Raw genomic sequence first — 27306 nt, 5'->3', positions numbered from 1 at the left:
CAACCAACTATTTAATGATTTTCACCCCAAATTTCTAGAGTCTGATTTACAATATCAATATTATGCAAGGGACAGGGAAAACCCGGTTGGTTACTGACTGGGGTGAAGTAGGGTCCTCTGCGTCGAGCACGCTGACTCCACACCGGTCAATGACTTTCTTGCAAGTCTGAAGTCTCAGCAAATCTTGCAAGATCACCAAATCACAAGGTATTCAGGGAGCAGACTTCATCCTGAGCAGGAGATGTAAGGAGGGATGAGGTGGGTGCCACCCCCACCCCAAAGAGCTTGAAAGGAGGGGACCATAGCATTGGTGAAGTTCCCCACAAAAGGTGAGGTGGTCACTTGGAAGGACTGTGTGCATGTATGCGCTTGGGCATGTGGCACTGGCTGCCTTGGGGAGTGCAGTACTAGTAGTGTTTACCAGGGGCTGTGAGGTGATCACTTTGGATGAGGTTCTTGGGTAACAGTGGTAGTCTATGGTACATTATCATTCCTTACTTGGAGCGATTGGTTTGGAGTTTGCTAGACAGATAATATAGGGTAGGCTGTGGATTTATCATATTTTAATATCTCAGTTTTTGATTTGCATAGTTTGAGGTGATTCATTCACATCCAATGATCAACTGCTTGGAAGTAATTCCAAATGGCACAGGAATCCGATTCAAATAGGCTTTGAAGTTTTAGAGTAATTTGTGTATCATCCACTTAGCTGTAGCAATTGAAGTTGATTGAGGACATAAGCTCTGGCTGTACTATCTGTTAGGAGTTACAGAGCAGGCGGTGATGATCGATCCTTCAGCAACTCTTGCAGTTGAAAACAAATGTGTCAGAGCTGAAGGAAAGTAGAGGTAGAAGGGTGCATCTATTAGTAAAGTAGGAAACAATCCAGCTAAAGATTGCACCTCGTATTCCTATAGATTCAAGGCTCTGGTACAGAGTGCAATAGTAGACTATATCAATGGCAGCAGTAAGATCCAAAAGCAGAAGTCCCACTACTTAATCAGAGTCCACCACTGTATTCAAGGTATCCGATAAGTGCAGATTTCGTGACCCTACAATGTTGGAATCCAATCTCAGTTGACAGTTGTGTGTAGGGAGTTCTTTCAGCCCTTTGCTCAGCAGAGGATCAATGCATACTGGGAAATAGTCCGAAAGGAGCATTGGATCAATGCCCAATTTTTGTTAGAATAAGTAAACAATCTGAAGTGCTTCCAGGAGCAGACTACACTGCTAGTGCTAGGATTGTTTTGCACTTGTTATGACCATGACAGCAGATCAGCTGTTAATTAGGACACCCTCAAATATATGAGCTGGACAGAAGTTCAACAGTGATCTTCATGGTCCTTAGACTTTTGTCAGATTGTTGTGTCATCAATGGGTTGAAAGACAGTAGATTGTGTAAAGGCAACCTTGGTTTTTAGAATGGAGTACACAAATATTTTATGATTATCACATGAAGTACCCTGGTCGGGGATGTAGCTTCATAAATGAGATGGGAGTAGTGGAGCCCTTCCGACTGCAGGTTTATAGACAGCAGGACGATCCTGCAGACTCACTTTCTCCTTGTGGCTGTTTATCTTTTTACATGTTTTTCCACTGATTATCTGTTGAATTTAAGCATTTTAGTTATGGTGTCAAGCAAACTGCTTTCCAACATTTATTGGAATGTGGAGGTCTATGTTGGCAGGATACAGTCTATGACTGATATGAGCCAGTAATGGATCTGTTGAGTGATACTGATGGACTGTCAGCACAGATGAGTTAATTTCAACATTGAAATCCATACAGTCCAATCATTTCCAAGGTCTACTACATGTGACTCTAACCTTGGCTGCGGATGCCGCCAGATGGAGGCTGAAAGGAATGATTGCACGATCAGCTCAGTTCGAGTGAAAGTTGCTGATTGTTGGACCCGGCCCTTTTGGCAGGTTCACCCCGAGACTTTTTGCTTTTTCCTAGCCTGTTTCTGTGACCTGGTGTTGTTGATTTTAGGCTTTGCGCACTTTTTCACTGTGGTACAGTGTAAAGTGCGTGAGTTCTCTGTGTATGTATGGTGAGTGACCTGCCCTCCCATAGGAATGAATGGGAATATGTATGCCCATGGTAGTTCCTGATGTGTGGGGAGTGAAGGGTCGAGTTTGGTATGTACGAACACGTGAGATTGAATGCTGCGCAATGGTATATGCGGCATGATTGTGTCTAGTATAGAAGTGCCACTTTTAGAAGTTGGCATATTTGTGTAATCTGTGCCTGGCGTGTGATTGGCTGGAGCCTGGCTCCAGGAGTGAGCCTGGGCCTGCTTGTGGATTGACTGTCTGGTTTGAGGGTGACAGGGGCTGCAGAGCCCCCAGGAGGTTGTCTGAGTCAGCCCGTGGATGAAAGGCTGCATCTGCTGACAGGGAAGTGGGAGGAGATAGCACCTGGGAGTGAATAGGGCTGTGCCTGCCTGACCACAATGCTGGCTCCACCTCCCGCTGGGCGACTGTCACCTCTGTCCCTGATACTGAAAGAAAGAAGGAAGCCAGGAAGCCCAAGGGCTCCAGCAACACCTAAGAACTGGTTTAGACTTAGACCGGGCTCAGGGCCCACTTGCACAAAGACTGCAAAGGACTTCAAAGACTTTTAGGGGTATAAGAGAAGGACCCCTGACTACAGAAAATTAGATTATACAATCAAGAGGAACCTCTGTTGGAAGAAGGACTGCTGGAGAACTGAGGGAAGATTGCCTTGCTGTGTGCTCTAAGGGCTGACCTGTTCTGCTGACCAACTGAAGCTGAGGAGAAGAGGGACTTTGCTGTGTGCTGTGACCCTGCCTGCTTGACCTACAAAGACTTTGCTGTGTGCTGTGTCTTCTAACTGAATCTCCAAGGGCCTAAGAAGAGCTGGCCTCCTGTTTGGTAACTCAGGGACAGAAAGGTTGCCAAAGACTACAAAGTTCTGCTGTGTGCTGCAGAGATCGTGAGCTGTTTTTATAGACCGTCGATCATCTGCCCGTGTGGAGCGCTGGCTGCTCGCTGTTTGGCTTGTGAGCGCCGCGCTGAGCATCGCCTGCCCACCAGCTGCTGTGCCGTGGTATCGACATGCTCGTCGGCACGTGTGAAGTGGTGGCCGTGAGCCCGTAGGCATCCCCAGGACGAAGGAATCCTCTGTTAAGGATTCGCGATATTCAGATCGCCCTGCTGACCCTGGGCGCGTTAAACTCATCTGCCCGCAATTCACCGCCACGGCCCGGGGCCTGAAATTGACCAGAGTGGTTCCAAGAGCCGCGGAGAAGAATACGATGGGGCCGCGACCTGATTGGTCGAGCCACGAGAGGAGCCGCGCTCTGATTGGCCTTTGCCGTAGGCCTGCCCCGAGAGCCGCGCTCTGATTGGTTGCCGGCCGCCGAAGCTGTACTGTGAAAGAGGGCCTGCCCCGGGAGCCGCGCTGCTACTGGCTGACTCCCGGGTGAGGAAGAAGGCTCGCCGCGGAGGCCGCGACGTGATTGGGCCGGGAGAGGAAGAGCCGCGACGTCACTAGGAGGCTCGTCTGGCCGAGCCACGCCCTGATTGGTCCGCGTGACCGGGACCCCGGAGGCAGCCGCCGAGAGCCGTGTTGCGAGTGCCGAGGCCAGGGAAGACTGACCCGATCTCGAGGGAGCAACGTGAGTACTCTCTGCCCCTGGCCTGTTGTCCCTGCGCAGGAGCGCCGAGCTAGCTCCCCGCCGCTCCCCGAGGATCTGAGAGCGGGCGGAGGGCTGCTGGGACCGGCCGGGGCTGGGAGAGTCTGTTCTGCTCGGCACGGCGGTGCCAGTATAACAAACGGTGAGGCGCGCTAGCCTTGCTCGGGCCCAGTATATCGAAGGGCTCATCAGTGAGGAGAATAACACGCTGGCATTGCTTTGATACATCATTTGAAGAGCTGAATAAAGGGTAAAATCGGTAGTATTATATTTTTGGTATATAGACTGATTTACAGAGACTAGAGACTATTCTTTCTACATAAGAATGTCATAATACAAGTGCAGACGAGCCAGAGAGGCTCATGGGGGCATATTGGTTCAAGAGCCTGGGTGGCTCCTACCTTTTGGCGCAGTTCTGTGCCAGGGCTAATGAGAGCCCATGCCATAGTTTTATTGATGTCCCAACTGCCCAGCAATTAGTGGGCAGCTGCACCGTTTAGGACCCTGACATTTGGACACAGGGCGTCCTAGCCCCAACAAGGCCAGTTGGCCTAGGGACTGCCACAAGGGGTGGCTTATGTGAGTTTTGCGCAATGTGATGTGGTGCTAGGAAATGTAATGCATTTAATATGATTACGCACCTTGATCTTACACCTCTGAATGTTTTTAGGCATCATGTGTTTTTGCGCTATTGAGTTATGTTCTGGCACCTCTGAATGTTATTATGCATCATGTGTCTTCCTGGATTCTACACCTCTGAATGTGTTGGTTTATGCATCATGTGTTTTTCCTTCCCTACACCTCTGAATGTTGTGATGCATCATGTGTAATGTGTTCTTGCTGATACCCCTAAATGTATTTTATTCTTAGGTGGTTGTTCTTTCCAGTACAGGTGGTCCTAGTGAGGTCCTGGTCCCCTGCGTGACATTCTCCTAAGGTGGTTAGGGTTCCGTAGGTGGTACTTACCTGTTACCAGTAGTTACTGGTTGTGATTTATAACTGTTATTTTGTGCTATACTTATTCTAAGTTCTAGAAGTGCTATTTCTACTAAGTGCTGATTCTGACAGTGGCCCATGTGGCCCTGTCTTGTACATAATCCCTTGTGAATATTGCCCGTGCCAGTTGGCACAATGTACATGTGTGATTTCTATCTGATGCGATTTTGACAATACAGAAGTTATTTTTATATAACCTTGAGTGGAGTTCCTTTCGTGGTGTACCTAGGATGTTGTTGCTGTTGTGTGCTGGCGCAAATGCTTTACACATTGCCTCCGAGTTTAGCCTTACTGCTCGTGCCAAGCTACCAAGGGGGTGAGCTGGGGTCATCTTGGCGTGTGACTCCCTTGCCCTGACTAGAATGGTGGTTTCTGCCTGGCTTTGGCGTCAGCCTTAGCCTTCCAGAAATAGCCAGTTCTAACACTGATGTTCTGCGAAGCAACATGTCATCCACTGAAAATCCAGTCAGCCAATACGCTAGAAGTAGATTGCTTTTCAGTGGGCATCTCTAAGATGCCCTCGGAGTGTATTTTATAATAAATCCAACACTAGCTTCAGTAAAGCCATCATGGAGATGTGGAGTTTGTAATGAGAAGCTCCCAGCCCATGTACTCAAAATGACTTCACTACACTTAAACTGCCTGTGAATTGCACAGGCACTGTAGGGGCATATTGCTCATGCAGCTATGCCCTCACCTGTGGGATGGTGCACCCTACCTTAGGGATGCGAGGCCTGCTAGAGGGGTGACTTACCCATGCCATAGGCAGTGTTGGTGGGCATGGCACACAGGGATGTGTGCCATGTCGACTCTTCAGTTTGTCCTGCACCAAAACACACAGCCTGCAAAGGCAGTGTGTGGGTGTTAAGGGGAGCGGTCCCTGAGGGAGCATAATACATGCTGCAGCCCTTAGAGGCCATCTCTGGTCATAAGGCACTTGGTACTGGGGGTACCTTTACAACGGACTTACAGGTGGCCCAGAGGTGTGCCAATGGTGAAAACAAAGGTACAGGTTTGGGGAAAGAACACAGGTGCTGAGGCCTGGTCAGCAGGGTCCCAGCACACACACAGTCAAGTTACGATCAGGTATCTGGCTAAAAAGTTATGAGGTAACCATGCAAAAAGCGGCACTTTCCTACACCGGATTGAAAGACAATGGTAACAGATGTATTCTATAGCACTGAAGGGAGCACAGCATTACACATTATTCAGACTTGATGATCTTAAGCACTTCAGCCTAAGTGGGAAGGCAGGCAGTTTTTGGGCTTCTCCAATCAGTCTTTCCTGATCTATGAGGATTCTTATCTTTTCTCAGTGTGTCTTGCACCCACTCGCAAAGGATGACCAGTTGCATTTGTTCGCTTGGACTATTTATTAAGATGCTGGTAAGTCCCACGTGTTTCAGGGCAAGTTGCTTTCTACACCCGACAAGCTTGGTCAGCAGGTATTCACACATAATAATCTTCTTCATTCTGTAGATGGTCTAGTTTGTTGAATGCTTCAATGTAATTTTGTCTAATAATGCTTGTATATATCTACATGTCGTATGCAAATAGCAGTCTGTGTCCGACGGTAGGTCACAGTATGTCATCTCTGTAGATGGATAAGATGGAGTTGGAATTTAGATATGAATTTTAAATAATTAAAACAATATGGAGTGCTAATTTATAAAAAATATATGTTTATGTAGATTAATTAAGGAAGTATTCAGACATTTTATGTCAGAAATGTGGACATGAAAACATTTTCACGGTTTCCATTATCTTCTTTTTCTATATATTCATATGAGCGATGCGTCATATTATACTTGAAAAAGGCATCATGCCCGAAGCAAAATGTTTTGGATTCCGCATTTAATAAAAGGGTGAATCTGTGCAAGTCTCAATAGCACTCATGTTTTGTTTTATGGAGGACAACTTTGAATTAAATAGCAGGATTCTGTGCCTGCTCACATGCACCAAGGCCGTTTGGCAGAAGGATCACATTAAAGCATGAGTAGTTTAAGTGTGTATATTATATAAAACATATCACATGTATATACATTGTCAACACATGTTCTGATTTTTTTTCCCTCTTCGCTTTCCCCACCCATGAATTCTGAATACAAGTATGCTGCAAATGAGGGTAAGAGTTCTTGCATACTTTTCTTATAGGCCATCACCAGAGAGCGATATTTGTAGAGTGTTCTACAAGGACAAATAAGGAAGGCGTGGATATTCAGCATGTGGTTTGCAAAGAAATAGGCAGGAAGATGGAAGTCATACCTGGTTCTAGTTGACCAAGTGACTTGAAATTCTCTAAGCCCCATGGAAGCTGTAGCATTTGGTAGTGACCCTGTATTTTGCATGCTATTTTTTTAAATTTCGAGTAGTAACGGACAGAAATATATGATACTTGTCTCCATGTTAGTCATAGAACTAAGAGTTCTTAACGGTATTAGTGCTACAGTTTTCTTTCTCTAGAGGTTTAAAGCAAAAAGCTCAATGTACAGAGCAGGGCCGGACTGGGAACTAAAACTGGCCCTGGCAAAGAGCTAGGCCGGCCCCACTGGGAGTGGCCGAGCTGTTTGCCTGGGCCAGTTTAGGCCGATTTTGTTACAGGGGACGAAAACGGACCTGAAACAAAAACGGCCCCCAGGGGCCCAAAATCGGCCCCCACCCTAGCAGCCCACTGGGGAAACGCCCAGTGCCCGCTATGGCCAGTCCAGCCCTGGTACAGAGCCCTGTATCATCTTCACACACTAGCTGCTCAGTTTGTAATATTTTGTTGACATGTCCATTTTGGATCTGCAGTACTGGCTCTAGTTTTCCTTGATAACTTGTGCAATTCCTCTTGGGTTTGGCAAATAGTGTAAACTGTGTTGGTTTTTGTTTTCCTGAGTGACTTTAGAAGTAGCCTTTACTATGGTAACTTTCTGCCTCAATCTTTTCTTTTACCCTTTTACTGACTAAATGTAGGACTTTTTAAAACATTTATCACTAGATGCTAGACTTATGGTAGTTGTTCTTTGTCACATTTCTTTATTTTATCTGAAAATCTGGCACAGGTATTCTGTGGCTTAAGGTTGATGAACAACTTAATATCAAGTACCATTACAAGTCAGCGGAGAGTATTTCAAGGGAACCGTAGAGGCTACATATCAAGAGAATAAACGCCAAAACAGTAAGCAAGCAGTACATATGGAAGTTACCACTCTTTGCAGTAGTATGCTCAGTGCCTGATTAGTATATTTTCATCTATGCCTTTCTTTCAACAGTCCCTAACATCCACACTCTTAACATTTTCAGAGATGGATGGTTACTAACAGCTTCATCCAATGTCTAGAGTGAATACACCTTCTCATTAGCGTTAATGAGCGTCTCCCTACTTTGCACCTCTTTCAGAGCTGAAGTGTGAAGAACTTGCAGCACAGGTGCCCGGCACACAGGAATCAGTGGGTTCAATTAATTGACTCTTCCAGTCCCAACATTCATTTTAAATTCAGATAACTTACAAACCAATTCTTTTTTAGGAGTATTTAACTTGTTGCATCTCGTTTTAGAGGAAAGGTGAATTACTGACAGAGTTCATCGTTTACATACCCAGGTCTGTTGTGAGGGTCAAGAATCTAATTGTATCTCATTTTAACTTTAAGAAATAGTTATTTTTTTATAGCTAGACTAGTTCTTATGGCTTAACGTGGTTTACAACTCTGTAACAAAAACATAGTCTACTTGACTGGCATTTAATAGTGACATTTACTTGCCTTTTTTGTACTTATGCACTGGCAGCTTTTTCAGCTGATCTTTCCGAAGTCTATTTTTTCTCGATTTGTGCCTGTCCTGCACAAATTTTGTGATCTGAAAAGAAGAGCACTAGTAAAGAGACAATTCATTCAATTTACTCTCACATTTTTAAAGCATATCTGAAAGTTACATTACTGAATGATAACATTCCTTCATACATGTATACCTTGTAAAACAATATTTTCAAATGCAGTCCTAGCATTTGAACAGCAATAAAGAAATGTATATTTTACTTTAGGATGGACAGCATTGTTGCCTTGTTGTTATGGTCACAAATGTGTGATGTTGTAATAGAACGCCTACATAATTAACATTTGCACAGATTCATTATTAAATAATCAAGGACAAGATCGGGTTCAGTGCCTAACTGAAATTAAATAAATGGAAATATAGAATGAAGAAGCTGGCAAGGCCTGCTAGCATTACACTTGCCAGCTCTCCGCTGCTGCTTCCATGTTTAAGCTGCATTCATGTTTAAGAAATCCCATCTCTGCAGTGTACTTTTCTTCATTAAACATATTGTTATTCAGCACTTTACCTTCCCACTTACAGCCACGCAAAATGTTTATTTAATGAAATACTGTGGAAAACACACGTTTTCTCCTCTATGGAATCCATTATGCATATGACACTGCACCTCCGACAGGATGTTAATCAAATTGGTAATTAAGATTGAATTTGAGCAATGTTTGTAAACATTATATTTTATACTGCCAAATAAAAAAAATAATCAATTTCAAATGACAGTCCAACACATCGTTAAAATCTTTACTGTGTGGGAACATGTACTCTGGGGCAAACGCAAGAAATTACAGTAAAGGGGTAATCTGTTCCTGTTGTAACCACTCCACAGTGCGGGGATGGCTTTTATTTTAATTTATTTTAAAGGTTTTATATAGCGCTGGCTAGACCCGGAGGTATCAGAGCGATTTACATGCGTAATCAGACCATAATTGGAGGTGACATTTTTAAAGAGGTTACATAGTTATAAAGAGCCCGGCTTGCTTCCATTACCTCCTCACCCTTCTAACATGACAAAGTCCTTACTCTGCAAGGAGGTCACACCCTCCAAAATAGGCAGCCAATAAATAAACATGATCTCTGGCAACCCTGGCCAGATCGACCCATAGACGTTGTATCCACATAAAAAACACATTGTATTTATGGATAAGGTGCTCTGCCCGTAAGAAATCCAGGTTCTACGTATTGAATAATCATAGAGCTGTTTTGGCACACTATATGAGACATTGTGAAAACTGGATTCAACCGCACCAACTCAATCTTGAATACTTTTGTGATATGTGAAGAGAGCAAAAGCTCCGAGATGGAATGAGGCATAAAACGTGTGTACCATTAACAATTCCAAATAGAAAAACTGTTGCCTCTACAGCACAAATCGCTCAATTAATTTTTTATCAAATTAATAAGGTGAAGCAGTCTGATAAAGCTTGCGATCATGTGGTTCGTAGAAATCCCCTGCATGTGTTTTGCAAAATAGGCATAACAATAGAGGTCAAATGATTTTATTCTGAGATAGAACCACCATTATGAATTCACGATTCCCCCATGTTCACCAATGAATTTTCAAGAGATGCGATTGACTTGGGAAAGCTTCAATTAATTTTTTTCTTCACCATCATAATGGCCCATTGGAAAACATTCTGTGGCACCAAGGGAAAGAGGGTATGATGAGAATTATTTGCCCGTAGGGGTAGTGAGGAAATGTCCCAGGAGGTTACAAAAGCCCCTTTCAGGGGATAACTAGTTTTTCATATCGCGATTTTGGAATCTGAAAATCTAGGTTTTTCAACATAGAAAATTACTCTCTTAGGTATATATATATATAGTATCAGTCCAAACTTAAATACCATGTTGGTTCTGTCTCCCATCAACCCATGCTGAGACGGACATATGGTGGAGTAAATGTGACTCATTATCTACTTCTCATGGGTAGTGCTACTGGGTTATGCTGTGTGTTCAGTTAGTAAGGTCATGGAAAGATGAGTCTCAATCCACAGACGCCATGAATTCACCTTGTTACCCAGAGTAAGAGAAAAGCTGTCAATGTGCAGTTCGGAGAGGTAATCTTCGATGAGCTTCGAGTGATGTGGTTACCTTATGGGTCCAAATTAAGTTTTCTGCAGAATGAGCACGAGAACGTTCAAATATATTACATTGTGCAGCCTAGCAAGGTGTATTTTGATGTTCTACCTGTCTGTGTGCCATTAGCTGCAATAAAGGCAAATCAGCAGGGAAAATTACCTTTTAACATGTTTGTTTCAAGGACTGCGGTGAGCCTACGATGACCAACTTGACTGAATGCCTCCAATAAATCAAGCAGGATGAGAAGGCGGATATCACTATTGTGAAACATGCGGGGATTGCCACCCAGAACAGTAATGGGTGCAGATTCAGTGCTGCAACATTAAGAAAACCTGACAAGAACCACTGGTATGGTGCTAGCAACTTACACTGGGGAGTGTCGAAGGTGGCCAGCCACACATTTTTCAATGACTTTATCTAAAAGAGATAGGACACAGGTCAGTAACTGGAAAGTTAGTCTGCAATATAGCGAAAGTAGATCCCCCTCGGAATGAAAATAAACTTGCTGTGCAAATGCACATTCATTTGGGCCTGGTTCCATGTGTTCGAGATTTCCAGATGCACATGTCACAATGGACGGATTGTATGCATACACAAATTCATAATTGCTTTGTGGAATACAGTGCAGCCCACTGAGCCCTGCTTTGTTCATGTTGTTTATTTTGGTATGATAGGTTAATCAGGATGGTATTTTAAGTATTTGATTAAAATATTTGATCTCTCCAACTATAATACTTTTAAGTGCTGAAGTCTGCAGCCACTGTAACTTTCTATCAGTTATCCAACTATAGAACAACAGAATAAATGGACACAACAGAGGCATGGTTTGCTGGACAAAGGTGATCTTTTCAGGGCTCACAAACGTATGTATTACAAAACATGCATATGGGATAGATGAGGATTACTAAATACAAGTCTAAAATGTCTTTTGGTTACAAAGAATGAAAAAGACGCGACACCATTTCAGGAAATATACCTACCATGAAGATGACAATTAGAATAAGACAGATTCCCACTATAATGAGGAAAGGAATTAGGTAGTACTCCAATGGAAGACTCCACTCAGGAAGTAAAACAATATGGCCACTGTGTATCAGAAAGAACAGTTGGAATGTGTTACAATTCACACAAAAGACGTTAACAGAACAGGATACGAACGTAAAAACATTATCGAAAATCAAATCAAAATGCCTGTACAAATAATGCTCATGACAGAATGAAATAACTTAAAAAGTGGAAAGAAATTAAAAACACAAACACTTTAATTCTGGCTTAATGTATCTACACAATGTGGACACGCTGTAAATGTTTGTAAAACAGTACAGAGAGAAAAACATGCCAATGTACATTGCCACTAAAAGGTTTGAATACATGAAAATTCTTGTTTTAATTAAATAACGGCCTAATTGCTATAATTCACTCAAGATTAAGTTGATGAGTTAAGAGGTACAAATCAATTCTTGATACTGAACTTTCTTGTTGCTTTTAAGTTCCTGCAGTAGTTAGGCAAAACAAAATGTTATCTTTCATTGTGTGTACACATCACTACCTGCAATATAAGTCATATTAAAGAGACTAGAAGCAGTAAATATGCATAGATTTAATGGTTTGTGTTGAAAGGTATGGGTGGTTTCTCAATCCATAGAAACCGTAGACTCTAAAGGCTTGGAAATCAAAGATTCATGGTTCAAACAAGCATTTGCAATACAATAGGTCTCGCATGAGAGTTTGAGCTATTGGCATCGTAAATGACAATGCCTTTTATTTATGTGTTGTTTTTAAAACAGATATATAAAAGCATTGTCATTACAATGCCAATCGCTTAAACTATCACAAATGTGAGACCTATTGCATTGCAAATGGATTTGGTGCCTGTGCTATAAAGATTTTTTTTAAACCTTTATGAGAGCGCATGTCCGACCTGCAACTGCAGGCAGGACGCTGCTTTGGTCTCATTAAATCACTGAAAAAATTCTTTGATTTCCTCCCCATTGCAGCTAGAAAATCAGTCGCGGTAGCCTTAATACTCTCCCGACTTGATTACTGCAATGGATTAATGGCTGGTGTGAAAAAGTCCACCCTTAAGAAGCTGCAGAGTATACAACATGCAGCGGCGAGACTGGTCCTACAACTTCCCAGAAGGTCATCAGCTTCAGCAGCATTAAGAGCTCTGCATTGGCTCCCATTGCACAAAAGAATTCTTTTTAAATTGCTTCTTACCGTTTTTAAATCTATGCAAAACACAGGTCCCCGCTACTTTACACATCGTTTTGTGCGTTATAATCCTCCGCGATGTCTGAGATCATCTGGGACAAACCTCATCCTGATTCCCAGATTTAAATATCAAACCAAGGGTGGGAAAACTTTCACTGTCTTGGCAGCCAAGGCATGGAATAACCTACCAGTTAGCCTCAGACTGACTGAAAAGGAGGGTCTTTTTAGAAAACTCCTCAAGACATGGGTGTACAAACAATCAGATACCTCCGTACTGGCAGCCATTTAGTCTCATCCTTTCACCTGCTTCATTTTTCATCAACCTACTGTTCGCAAGCTTAGCGCCAAGATGCTCCCCTGGGAGCGAATGTTCGCGCTTTATAAAAACACATAAAAAAAGCTATTTGAGAAAATAGTGCTTGGAGGGTGTAATTAAAGCCTACTGAGTAACAACACAGTTAACAGGGGATGTCCTCTAGGAAGGTTATGAAATTAGATAAGGCAATACTAAGGAGGGACTACTAAGCCTATTGACCAATGAAAAGCCACAGTTTACAGTGGACAATGACACAAGCCAATGAAAAATATGGGCGGAGAGTGGGCGGAGCTTCAAGGCCATACCTGAATACAGCATGCCTCGCAGAGCAGCGCATGCGCTGCCCGGGCTCCACCTAAAAAACACATTCCACTATATAGAAACACTATTCTGTCTGCAATTAAATAAGCACAAGTGGAAAAAGAATTGCCATCCACCTATGCATGATAACGTAAAAATTGTTGTCTGGTAAAATATGTTGAATAAGAGCACTTATGACTGCCAAGACAGCTGTGATAGATGGCTGCTAAAAAAGCTTCTTAGTAAGATGAACATCTTACTCAGAGACATGAACATCAAAGAGTCAAGTCTTACTCAGAGACATGAACATCAAAGAGTCAAGTCTCGGAAGAACCAAAATAGTTTTTCATCCTTCCGAGGATGAAAAACATGAGAAGCGCAGACTTGTGCAACAATAACACACAATGGCAATTCTATTGTTGTACTCTAGATTTTTAGTTCTGCGCAATGTTTCTATTACATGAATGCTGTCTTGCGGAGTTTCCAATTATTAACCTAAATATGGCTCGCAGTTTCGCCTGCTTTTCTTATGCCTATATGTTAGCACAGTTTTCACTTCTGTGTGCTAGTTAGTGCCACTAATTCACAAACATTTTGAATGCGGGAACATTCCTTGCTTAACATTCTGAAATTGTCCTGCACCAATAACTCACAATTACTCTGCATGCAAATGGTTACCATGCCATATTTTTCTCACAAGTGACAACACAACTAAAATATAAACATGAAGAAGTCCTGATTTCAACAAGGGAACGTGCAGTGCACAGTATGTTCTGATGAAAAAACTAGGCCGCTTCGTAGACACCTAATGGATAAATTACTTACCTTCGGTAACGCCTTATCTGGCCAGAGACATGATCTAGCCGCATATTCCCTACATTTGAAGTTCCAGGAGCCAGGCTGGGTCTGGAAGATTTTTGATACCAGTATCCCTGCACACCGGTAGGTGGCGTCCGTAGACTGTGTGGCGGTGTGTTCATCGTCGTCGGGACATCCGCGTCGTCAATATAACTGCCACTCCGGCGCGCTGATGCCCGTACTTTTCATGACTTACCATACCAGAAGCCGGGAGCCATGAAATGATAGACCATGGTGTGCTAAAAATGGCAACCAGGGCCCTGAAAGGAAATTGCCCTTGACACTAGAACCAATCCCCAGTGCGGGGGATGTGTGGGTTGGTAAGAAATCTGCAGCTAGATCATGTGTCTACCAGATAAGGCGTTACTGAAGATAATTCAATTGTCCATCTGATCTAGACATCTAGCCACAGATTCCTTACATTTGAACAGGTGCCCAAGCAATACCATTCCCAGAGGAGGGAGTGCGGAAAGATTTAGATAAGGAAGTCCCGCAAGACATTGGGACCAAACAGGCCTTCTATGCAAACCTGGGAATCCAGGCAGCAGTGTCTGGCAAACGTGTGCAGCGATGTCCATGCGGCTGCTTGGCAGATATCAGAAATGGGAACACCATGCTGGAGAGCCGTGGTGGACGCTTTTGCCCTGGTGGAATGGGGTCTAAGCGCTTCAGTAGGATCTTTCTTTGCTAAGTCGTAACAGATTTTGCTACAGAGGATAACCCAGAGGGATATAGTCTTCTTTTGGATAGCACGCCCTTTCTTTGCACCCACTTACCCTATAAAGAGTTGGTCATCCGCCCAGAACTCTGTGGTTCAATTAAGGTAGAACGATAACACTCTTTTTGGGTCCAGATGATGGAGATGCTCCTCTTCCTTGGAAAGGTGCAGAGGTGCATAGAAGTTGTGTAAAGTAACCAACTGCCCCATATGAAAGGGTGTTACCATCTTAGGTAGAAACGTTCCCTTATGCGGAGCACCACTTTATCCAGAAAGACCGTCAGATAAGGAGGCTGTGATGACTTTGGCTGCAGTTCGCTCACCCTCCTAGTAGAGGTTATTGCCACTAAGAAGGCTGCTTTGATGGTGAACAGCCATAGAGTTCAGTTGTGCAGTGGCTCAAACGGTGCATAAATCAGAAAGGTATGAACCAAATTAAGGTCACACTGTGGCATAATAAAGGGTAAAGGGGCAAACAAGTGGGTTAACCCCTTCAAGCATTTCTGCACCAGAGGGGATTTGAAAAGAGAAGAAAAGAGGAAAGAGCCGAAAGATAACCCTTTAAGGTGCCCAGAGCAGAGCCCTGCTTGGCCAAAGAAAGAATGAACAGGAGGATATCAGATAAAGATGCAGATAGAGAGACAATAGACCGGTCTGTGCAATAGTTTAAAACAATTGGACTATCAGCAGACGTATACCGACTTCGTGGAGGGACGCCCGGCTGTCAAAATAACCTCACAGACTGGGAGGAAGGTCGAAAGCTGTCAGCTGTCGCTGCTTAATCTCCACGCAAGGAGTTGGAGAGTGGACAGGTTCGGGTGGAGAACCCTCCCCTGCGACAGGAGGCCTTCCCGAAGGGGCAGTCTGATCGGAAGATCAATGCTCATTGCCAGAAGCTCAGGTTACCAGTAGCTCAGGTTACCAGTAGCTCAGTATACCAGAAGCTCAGGATACCAGACTTTCCATTCCCAGTCCGGAGCCACAAGAATGAGTTGTGCCCGGTCACTCCTGATTTTCTTGAGCACTCTGGGTAGGAATGGTATGGGCGGAGAGGTATACAGGAGGCCAGAGCTCCACTCATGACAAAAAGCGTAGCCGAGTGAGAGCCGCCTTGGAAACTCCAGCACGCAAAGCGGTTGACATTGCGCGTTCTCGACGGAGGCAAACGGATCTAACCAAGGCTCTCCCCACTGCTGAAAGAGTCCTTGTGCCAACTCTGGATGCAGACGCCACTTGTGATCTGCTAGGCACCTTCAGCTGAGTTAATCGGCTCTGGCGTTCAAAGAACCGTCCAGATGCTGAACCACCAGGTTAATGCCCTGCTGTTCCAGCCAAATCCAGAGGCGCAAAGCCTCTTGACACAGGGGCCACGACCCCACCCGGCCTTGCTTGTTGTAGTATCACTTGACAGTCATGTTGTCTGTGAACACCTGAACTAGCCTCCCCTTGATGGAAGGCAAGAAGGCTTTTGTAGTGCCAGCCAGATCGCCCGAAGCTCCAACAGGTTTATATGGAGTCGGGCCTCCGCCGGAGACCAGAGTCCTCTGATCTCCACCTCTCTCAGATGGCCGCCCCATCCCAGAAGTGAGAGGGGTCTGCCTCTGACCCAATGCGGATTGATAGCCACCACTGCAGGTCTTTCGCAGTACCCGCCGAGTCCTGGACCAGGGTGGTGAGATTTCCCCGATGCTGCGCCCATTGGAACTTCAGGTCCCTTTGCAGAGCCCGCCCGTGCCATCTGGCATGGGCAACAAGAAGGATGCAAGAGCCCAAGAGGCCGAGCAGCCTCAGAGTAATTCTCACAGGAATCAAAGATAGAGGCTGAGATATCGGTATCATAGCTCGAATATTCCTGCTTGCGAGGATAAGCCCGAAACTGCACCATGTCCAGAACTGCTCCAATGAAGGGGAGCATCTGAGAGGGCATCAGGTGTGATTTTAGCATGTTGATAGTGAAACCCAGTGGATGTTAGGGGTTCACCGCAGTCTAGGGATGGGAGACGTTTGGAACCCCTGTTCTCCGCAAATAAGCTGCGATCACCTCCTTGGGGCCAAAGGGAACCTCAGCAAACTGAAAATGCTCCTGGCCCACTGTAAACCGCAGATAGCGATGATGAGCCAGCAGGCCGGGAATGTGGAAAGAGACATCCTGCAAGTCCAACACTACCATCCAGTCTCCTGGGTCTAGGGTAGACAGTACCTGAGCCAGAGCGAGAATCTTGAATTTCTCCTTCTTGAGGAAGTATTTGAGGGCTCTGAGGTAAAGGATAGGACAGAGGCCTCCATCATCCCTTGGAACCAGGAAATAGCGGGAATAGCTACCTCAGCCTATTTCTGGCCCAGGAACCTTCTCTATAGCTCTCTTGGCCAAGAGAGCCTTGACTTGCTTGCGGAGTAGCGCAAGATGATCCTCCATCAGCCGATTGTGAGTTGGAGGGGTAGTCTCATAGTGGAGGGAGTATCCCCTTCGGACTAGCTGCAACACCCACCTGTTCGTGGTGATGTTGTGCCAGTGGTGGAGGTGATGGCGTATCCTGTCACCCATTGGACGCTTGTGACCCGAAGGACCAGAGTAGGAATGTTTTGTGGTGGAGGAGCGGATGGTGGCTTGGCTCGACTTCTGGCTTCCCAACCCTCGAAGACGGGATGAACAGCAGCCACGGCCTGCAGAGGTTGCTGAACTTGCGGAACCCACTGGCTGGAATAGGGTTGGCGCGGTTGGAAGCCCCTTCAAGGCACAAAAGGAGCGCAAAGCAGATGCAGGCCGGGTTGTAGTACTGAGGCCCAAGGATTTGGCCGTAGCCCGCAAATCAGTAAGTGCTTAAGCGCTGCGTCAGCCTAGTCCCCGAAGAGACTTGAGCCATCAAAAGGCATGTCCATGAGGTTTGCCTGGACATCCCCCGAAAAGCCAGACGTCTTCAGCCAGGCGTGGCTCCTGATGGTCACTGTCAAAGAAATCGTTCTGCCCAGCGAGTCAGTTGTGTCCAAGCCACAGCGAACGGCGAACTTCGGTGCATCTCTCCCGTCTGATATTGCTTGGGCGAGCAGGATCCTGTCCTCCTCCGAGACCCAATGCAGCACCTGCGCAACCGTATCCCATATAGAATGAGAATAACGGCCAAAAGGCATGTGTTGGTCACCGACCGCACTGCAAGGCTGGCGGAAGAAAAAAAATTCTTCCTAAAGATCTCCAGCCTTTTGGATTCCCTGTCTGGAGGGGCGGAAGGGAACGCACCACAGGAAGTGGAAGCCTAGATCACCAAGCTTGGGGGTTGTGGTGGGCAGCGAGGAAAACAGAGTTGCCCGGTGCAGGGCGATGGCATTGGGCAATCGGTCAATTCACAGGAGCCCTTGTGCTGGGTTTGGACAAGGTGCCCAGAAGAACATCCGTTAAGGCCTCTTTAAAAGGCAGTAAGGGCTCCAATGAGGACACATTAGGCAGCAGGGCATCCGTCAAGACATTCGTCTTGACCGCCACTGTAGGAAGATGCAGGTCCAGGACCTCCGCAGCCCTATGCACCACCATAGCAAACAACGCCCCCTCCTCAGTAGCCAGGTATGGGGAGACACCATGCCAGAATCGGGGGAGGTGTTCAGGCTACTGGCTTCACGCAGCTCCTCATACCAGCCATGTCCTGGGGCTGCAGGATTTCTAAGAGATCCTGCTCCCCCTCCCAATCCTCTTCTTCCAACACAAAACTTTCAGAAAGGGGCTGGTTAGTTGGTATCAAGCCGAGTGGCTCAGTCGGCGCTGGAGACCTCGGAGTCGGACACAGCCCCAGGGAAGGTCGCTGTGTAGATGAAACCGGCGCGAGTCCGGACTAGGGAACGGGTCCACCAGGAGGCCGTGGCGCTGAGGCCGAAGGTGTGGGGTACATGGGATCTCCTTCACCTAGACCTACGGAACCCTAAGGCGTTCCGGCAGGGTCACTAAGGCGTTCCGGCAGGGTCAGACCGCCCAAACACGGCGCACATGGTTTTAGAAAATTCCTTAAGTTGTGTGGGGTCACTCCTGCCCCGGGAAAGGGAGGGAGACATGGAGTCGACCCTGGTGCCTGCTCCGCGGAACGGGGCCTAGAACGCCAAAGCTCCTCCATCTCGCCGCTTGGCGGACAGGGTGAATGCTGGGACCTTCCTCTACGCCGAGTTCGGGACCAAGATCGATGAGGCGACCTCCGTGGTGCGTTCCAGGCCGCGAGCAGCTTCAGGGACCGCTCCCTCAAAGCCTTCGGCGCCATGGCCTGACAATCGGAGCACGACTGTGTCGTGGTCGCGTTTCAGGTACCAGAGACACACAAGATGGGTCTCCATTACAGACATGGTGCAGTGACAGTTGCCGCACAGCTTGAACCCCTAAGTCTTCCTACTGGACATTCCTAATACACCAAAAGAAGTCAACAAAAGGTTAAAAAAACTCTCAAAAAGTGACAGGGGTAGCTCTCTTCAACGGATCGGCACTGGTTGGCGTGAAAGAAAATAACTGACAACAGCGCACCAGAGTGGCAGTTCTACTGATGACGCAGACATCATGACGACGACGAACACAACGTCACATGGACTCAACCGATGCCACCTACCAGCACGCAGCGGTACTGCTATCAAAAATCTTATGGATCCAGCCTGACACCTGGAAGTTCAAAGGTAAGAATCTGTGGTTAGATGTCACTATCAGATCATAATTAATTTTTTTGTTTATGTCCATTCTATGACAAAGACAAAAATGAATTGCAACAAGTCTAGCAATTTTAAAGTTCTCATCCTAAGAATCCTGTAGCTGAGGAGCAAAGGGGAGCAGAGTAAACACACTTGTAGCCTAACAATTTCCCTTTTCTAACATGCTATCTTCTAAATCTGACTTGCACGGAGATTAATTCTGCAAGAAAGAAAATCTACAATGAGCTAGACACCATTCAGAGGCGAGGGTGCATTCTCTTTTTATATCGCAGCTCCCCTTGTCTATTTTGAGTCCCACTGCATAGCAGAATCTCAGACCACTCTGACAGGATGCAAGACTCGCTAAATTACAGGGACAGTTATCACTTTGAGACGCTGAGGACCTAAAAGACGCTATATTTTACATGGTTAGAGAGAAAACAATAAATTGTGGTACTGTTTTAAGTTAAGTAACTTTGCATATAAAAATGTATTTCACATTTGAGGAACCTTTTGCCAGGCTTAAACCTTTCTTTTTAATACATATAGGTCAACCCCAGGGTAGGCGCTGGACAGCCCAGAGGGTAGAATGCAGTGTTTTTAAATAGTAGGACATGTACTTCTATGTTTTACGTCTTGGTAATGAATAACCTTTAACTTCGTTTTTCACTACTGCAAGGCCTAGTTCTCCCATAGGATAACATTGGAGGTACCTAATTACAATGAAAAATGATAATTTCCAATGGTGGAAAGTTATCTAGTTCATGTTTGGTGTCTTTTGAATTGTAATTAAAAATCCCCTCTCAAGGTAAAGTTGGATTTTAAATTTAATTTTTGAAAATGGCACTTTTTAGAAGTTGGCCTTTTCCTTCCTTAGCCATTTAGTGCCTGTAGCCTGTCTCTGGGCCACTTGACTGGGTTTAGGGGACAGCTAGGCTTTGTGCAATCCTCCTAGGCGGCCACACACAATAGAGAGCTTAGGTGTGTCTGGATGGGCCATCACTAGCAGGACAGGCGGGCTGGGCATAGCCCTACTTGCACTTGAATACCCTGCCAAGTGGTTCCACCCCAGGTCTGGACCCTTGGAAGTGGGCCTTAAGGAGCTCTGCCAGCTCATCTGTGGATCCAGCAAAACCGACATGGCTCCTCTGCTGCATGGCGCAATCCAGAGCAGAACCGGTGCATCACCTCTGCTGCAAGAATTTTCCCAGCTCAAGGACTTCGCATCGACTTCACACCCTGCATTGAAACTGCCATACTGTGAAGTTTCACCCATGCAGGCACTCGCATAGCAGCTCTTCAGAACTGAAACATCAATAATGCAGGACACTGCATCGCAGCGCCTCGGAACCGAGCCATCACCACAGCAGCACGATACATCCTCAACGCGTGGCCTCTTAAGGCTCTGCAACCAGTGTTAAAGGTACTCTTGTTCAGTGGGTCTAACTGGGACCCTGTTGCCATCCTGCACTGCACGGCAGTCGGCCTGAACTGGTGACTTTGTCCCGGTCTGGCACAACCCAATATCCACAGTTGATGCTTTGTGCGTTTTAGAGCTACATTTGCGGAAATCTTTAAAACAGCCTAGCTCCGGTTCTATGGATTGGATTTTTGTTGTTTTGGCCTTGGTTTATTTGTGAAAATGTACTCTATTTTTCTAAATTGGTGAGGGATTCTCCTTGTATTGTGTTTTTCACTTCATTATTTTTTGAAGTGCTGCATAAATATTTTAAACATTGCCTCTAAGTTAAGTCAGACTGCTATGTGCCAAGCTACAAGAAGGTTGAGCACAGGTTAGGCTGGGGTTTGCTTGTGCATCACTCCGACAAAGACTGTGGTTGCTGTTCGAGTAAGTGTTTCACCCCCCTCAGCCAGTAACCCAATTTCTCAAAGTTAATATTTCTTGGACCAAGCTACTTGACAGGGAAAATGTACTTTGAGACAGCACTAAAGGCCTGTGTGGAACTTCTACAATATCCTTTGTCACATGAAATCACTGAATCTACAATTCAATCATCCTATGAGATACATGAGCCACAAGACCTGGGGTAAATGTTTTAACTCTTTATGAAGCTGAATTCCTTTACGGGGGCATGTATTAGATTACCTCTCACCACACAATAAGATCAAACATACTAGGGATTCCATTTAAAGGATAGGACTCTTCAACAAAAAACCTGGGAACTGTGTACAGAGCTTCATTAGACTTTGAAGTAAGGCCCCACAAAGGAGGCACTGATGGATTTTACCACTCTCTCCATATCCTGGATTAAAGGTATCACTATATATGGGTTACCCTACAAGGGATCTTTCTTATCCCACTGCAGTTATTGGCACAGAATACAATGAATAAATTGGCCTATCATGATCAGGTGTAGATTATCACCCTTTGTTCTGAAATTATTTTTGTTCACTTTTGCAAATAATAAGGTTAACATACTATAATGAACGTAGTAAAAAAAATAACACTATACCCAAATACAATACCTTGAAAAGTTAAAAATATAAGACAAAATGAACTACATGCTGATAACAAAAGAGCTGATGAGATACGTTTGTTGACTTGCATGATGTATATAGAGTATGCCATTTCTAGTTACAGTTCAGAATTAGGAAGAAGTAGTCGGATTAGGAAAAACACAACCTGTGATACGTGTTGAAATAATGCACTAGCATTTAGCCAATCGATTATGCTTTTGTACACAAGTTTCATCAAGAAGAAAAAATATCATGCAGGATCTACTTGGGAAGAACAGAATAACAGTCCCAGCTTTATAAATCAGGTCTTTTCATAAGGTTTAGGGACAAGTGTATACTCTAGGAGGGTTTAGAAAACGTTTAGTAAACAAGATATTAAAATGAGATTAATTGGAGTCAAAGTAATGTGATGCGTGATATAACCATTTCAGAGCCCATCACTGTGCAAATCAAAGGAGGCTGTAAGGGACAAGGGATGAGAACTCCATGTTTAAGAAAGATATAAAATAAATCTGGAAAAAAGAACGGATATATAAAGGCAGATGGTAATGGTGAACCAAAGTTCAATAGAGATTTTTGCAGACATTGGTGTGTAAAGAAGATATGAGAGAATACCCTTGAGTTACCAAGAAGACACAAGAATGCTGACACCTCACTACAGCAGCCTGTGCCAACCTCAGAACAGTCCTGAAAGTTTCTTGTAGTTTTTAGTGAGGCAATTGGGAAAGAGGTGACAATTTTAGGTTTTTTAGTAAGTTATCCCAAATTTAAAACCACGAACAAACTGATAGAGATACTCAAGTATCTGTTAACAAACCGAAGTGAAGGCTGAACAAACATATAGTGGAGGAGACTGCCAGGGTCAATTTAATTGATTTTTGTCCTCTGTAACTTAGATTCTAGTTTATTCTCAGAAAGAAGGAAGGCTAAGTGGTATGAATTAGGAATGCACAGTAACCGCTGGAAGCACAAAAACTCAGCCCCATAAAAACATTTGGAATTCTTTAACACATTATTTCAGTGATATAAATTCCCTTTATTTTGACGTTTGGGTGTAAAATGTGAGACTTCTCAGGGCTATGTTGGAGGAGGATGGGTTGATCCACCTGATACATAGCTCTATCTCAAGGTGTCACTGATGCAGGACATCCACTGTGCTCGAGAGGCTGCCTCATCCTCTTGCAATCTTGGACGTCAGTATTCCATTTCAGATTAAAATCCAGCTTGCCAAATGTATTGATCATGATGCAATCTATACCAAACCTACTAGCTGGGCTATATCTCTTTGTTCCACTGAGAATTTTCCTTTAAGGTAAATGTGGGCAACAAAGAACAACTACCTGGTACCAGTTCACTCTTTTCTGGAAGATACACCTTTCCTCTGTACCAGGTTCTGCTCCACCGTACAAGCCTTAGTGCTCTCCTGTTGCAGCACAGGAAACGCCTTGCTAGATGGTCAACAATATTCCACTCTTACAGCTTGAACGGCATGATCACTGCTGCTTACAGAAAGCTTGGCTGACTTGCCCCCATCCTAAGTGCCTACAATCAGTGACATCACAACACGCTATCAGTTGAAAATGTAAGAGCCTTGAATGTCAGCTGTGAAAATTTCATCCCCAAAAGGCTAGTGATCTCCAGTGGCCAGAGAGCAACTAACAATCTTTCTACTGGAATTGAGGAGAGTCAAAAAATAGACTGTTCTGAAACAGCCTTCTTACTTTAAAGACCCAAATTCTGTAAAGGCTTCTCACTGTATTTTAAACCATGTGTCTTCATTTCTCAAATATAGGAAGAACGGAACACAGTGCTCTTCCTGCATTTTCGGCAGCCCTTGTCGCTAGATACATATCTATTTGACCTAGCAACATTTTAAAGTGTGATTACTAGTATTTAGTCATCCACAAGCCTAAAAATTGTTCTAGAAATCTAGAAATGATTTGAATTAACTCTTGAAAACATATTAGTTGGTCAATTTATCATAAGTCATCTGTGTAACCCTTTTTGCTGTGAACATTGCTTTACTACTTCTAATGGCTTGTTTCACACTTTCCTAGTACCCAAGTAAAAATAAAACAAACTGCTTACTGAGTTTCAGTGCTTCTTTCTGTAAATCGGTCTCTCTTCTTCATCCAAACAACAATTAGGTAGACTCATGTTGCCATAAGTTATCCCATAGCAGCTAAAACTCCCCCACATGCACCCCATGTGGGATTGTGCTTGATCCAGCATCTGTTGGAACAGTTCAGCCCGAACTGCCAGGCCAGGTCCTCCCTGGACTAGAACACAAGCAACCTTTTGTGTGTTTGATTAGTCTAATGAACAGTAGTTATTCAAATTTTTTGTTTGGGTGCTTCTTTCTACAATTACAAATGAGCAACATTCACATACAATTACTTCTTTTGGTACTGTATGAACTGCTGCCTACCAGCAGCATTCAGTTATGTGTATTAAGCAAAGCTCCAGTGGGTACTGTGTTCTGACATTTTTGAATACTGTTTCCATTGTTGCCCCCTTTATCTACCTGCACACTCATCATGTACCTTTGATGCACCAACAAGCTACCTCTAGAGGTAGGAGTTAACTGTACATTAATAATACATACAACATAAAAATGACTTTTGTGCATCACTTGCTACACTTCTTGGTAGTGAGTTCATTTGCTTCGGTCTAGATACTTCTACAGAATTCCTTTTGCTATATTTAACCTACAATGTCTTCATTACTAGATGAAATTGTACAGGTATTTTCTCTAAGCTTCTTTACTGACACCCACATATTATTGTTGTATGGATCAGATAAAATCTATCTTTCAGTAAATTGGCTTGTAGAGACTGATCTGCACTCTAAACATGTTTTTCATTATGTTGCTCTCTGATTGATAACAGTGCTCCTAGAAGGATCATTTCATGATCAATATGCAGATTATTTTTTCAGGATGGCTTAGCATCGTCTTGGACGAAGTAGCTCCTTTTAAGACTAGAGACTGCCGTAGGGATTCACCTTCTGCACCTTGGTTCTCGAACAGTCTTAAAGCATTGAGGCAAACCTGTTGTAGACAAGAAGGGATTTGGCGCAGCGGTTACGACCAGCAGGAAAAAAGTAAAAATAGAGCCCTGATTAGAGAGTATAAACAGACTGTCTTCAAGGAGAAGTCTAAACTCTGCACTGAGAAAATCTCCAATACTCTCAACTCTTCTAGGGAGTTATTAAAAATCATAACTACCTTGTCCTCATTTTAACACTCCGAAGCACCCAGAAGGCAAACCGACTTTCTGTGATGATGTAGCCTTGTTCTTTCAGTCACAAATCCTTACCATCCATAATGAATTTATGGTAAACAAAGATCAGGAGCACTCTCATGACCTTAGTAGGGCCTGACTGCACGAGATGCTATAGCATCTAGGGGACGAATCTAGGGGACGTCAACTCTCCTTCTCTTGTATCCAACCTATAACAAAGGAAGAAACTATACATACTCTCGAAAATTTCAAATCAGGATCCTCGTTTGAGCCTGTCCACCAAAAATCTTTCATATTGCTGCTCAAACCATTGCTGGGCCACTAACATCCATTATCAATCAATCTATTGCAAATGGGTGCTTTCCAAAACTATGGAAAGAGTCAGTGGTTAGACCGCTCCTAAAGATACCTAGTTTAGAACCGAAAGAACTGAAAAACTACCAGCCCATATCCTTCCTTTCAACGCTGGCTAAAATTCTGGAAAAACATCTTAACAGACAAGTGATGGTACTTATTGAGGACTATGAGCTATAGACTCTTCAAGGTTTGGGTTCTGTGGTGGACATAGTACAGAAATCAACTGATCTCAGTGGTGATAACATAAATGTGGTGAAAATGTGGGTCAGGCTGTGGGACTGATCCGGTCTGCGGCTTTTAATACGGTCTTCTCAGTAATCCTTACATCTCGCCTAGCTAAGGTCGGATTTAAGAGCACAGCCCTAAATATGCTGAGATCCTTCCTAACAGGCAGGACTCAGTTAGTGAATATTGGTAAGCTCAAATCCAAACCCTTTTCTCATCCTTGTGGTGTCCCTCAGGGCTCCTCATTAAGTCCCACACTATTCAATCTTTACTTTTCCCTATTAGCCAAACTTATTTGATCATTTGGTCTTCAGTTCTTCTCCTAAACTGCTGAAACACAGATCATTGTATCTATGTCAGAGGATGGATCGGCTACGGGCATCAATTTTAACAATTGTATGGAAGCAATTTTCACCTGGATGAGGAAAATGGTCTTAAACTGAACATTGAGAAGACAGAGGTGATAATCATTGGAAGTCAATCTTCTATTTGGAACAGAAATTGATTGTCGAAAGACTGGGAAATCTGCCTTTACCAGTAAAAGCTGCTAACAATCTTGGTCATAGTGAAGGATCCACTCGCCTTTGATTCGCATGTTAACAAAACACCATCCTTCAGTTTTAAGTTGGTCAGAATACTGCAGAAAGACTTTCCCTCCATTCCACAAAACAGTAGTCGTCAAACTAATTCTGTCTAGGACTGATTATTGTAATACCTTGTACCTGAATATCAACAAGTTCTCCATCAAGAAACTGCAAACTGCAAAGAAAGCAGCAGCAAGGCTCATCTCAGACCTACCCAGGCATCAGTCGGTGGCTACTGACTTGGTCAGGCTCTAATGGTTGACCATTAGTAAGGGAGTCCTCTTAAAAGCCTTGTGTATTGCACACAAGGCATTAAATAGCTCAGTACCCTATGAATTTCAGTGGTACCACCAGCAAGACCGCTACGCTTTATTAAGAATAAACTAATGGTCATTCCTCAAATTCATAAGGTGAGGAAGATACTCTGTAGCCACGGCCAAACTGTGGCATTCTCGTCCTCATTATCTAAGTGCTATGGAAAATCATCTTCCCTTTATAAAGGCTTTAAAACAGGACTATTCTCTCTACAGACTGATCTTATTTTCATCCGAATGCTTCTATTCCCCAGCCTTTAGATTGTTTACATGGCTCATAGTGCCTTGACGCCAATTGGTATTTGAGGGCTTTATGAAATGTAATGTCATTTCTAAACAAGAATACTTTTTATTGAATCAAAGCAGGCAATAAATACATTTTACTGATATATATATATATATATATACACACACACATTTTCATAGAAAATGTTCTTAGATGCAAATCCTTTCTAAGACCAAGACGGTACTTGCAATTCAGTACTTTCAAGTGCATGATAAG

At 44.1% G+C, this 27306-nt stretch overlaps 1 protein-coding gene across 2 annotated transcripts in view; it reads right to left on the bottom strand.

Moving 5' to 3' along the window:
* RNF13 (ring finger protein 13) overlaps positions 1-27306 on the bottom strand; it is a 229919-nt gene that overhangs the window by 55485 nt on the left and 147128 nt on the right. For both annotated transcript variants that reach the window (XM_078668038.1, XM_078668039.1), the window contains exons 7-8: positions 11526-11631; positions 8403-8496 (exon numbers count right to left, since the gene is read on the bottom strand). In XM_078668038.1, coding sequence (XP_078524164.1) covers positions 8403-8496; positions 11526-11631 — 200 coding nt within the window. The remainder of the gene's footprint in view (positions 1-8402; positions 8497-11525; positions 11632-27306) is intronic.

Source organism: Lissotriton helveticus, chromosome 11 (assembly GCF_964261635.1).
Source record: "Lissotriton helveticus chromosome 11, aLisHel1.1, whole genome shotgun sequence".
Classification (NCBI taxonomy): Eukaryota; Metazoa; Chordata; class Amphibia; order Caudata; family Salamandridae; genus Lissotriton; species Lissotriton helveticus.
This window is presented reverse-complemented; position numbering and strand designations above follow the sequence as displayed.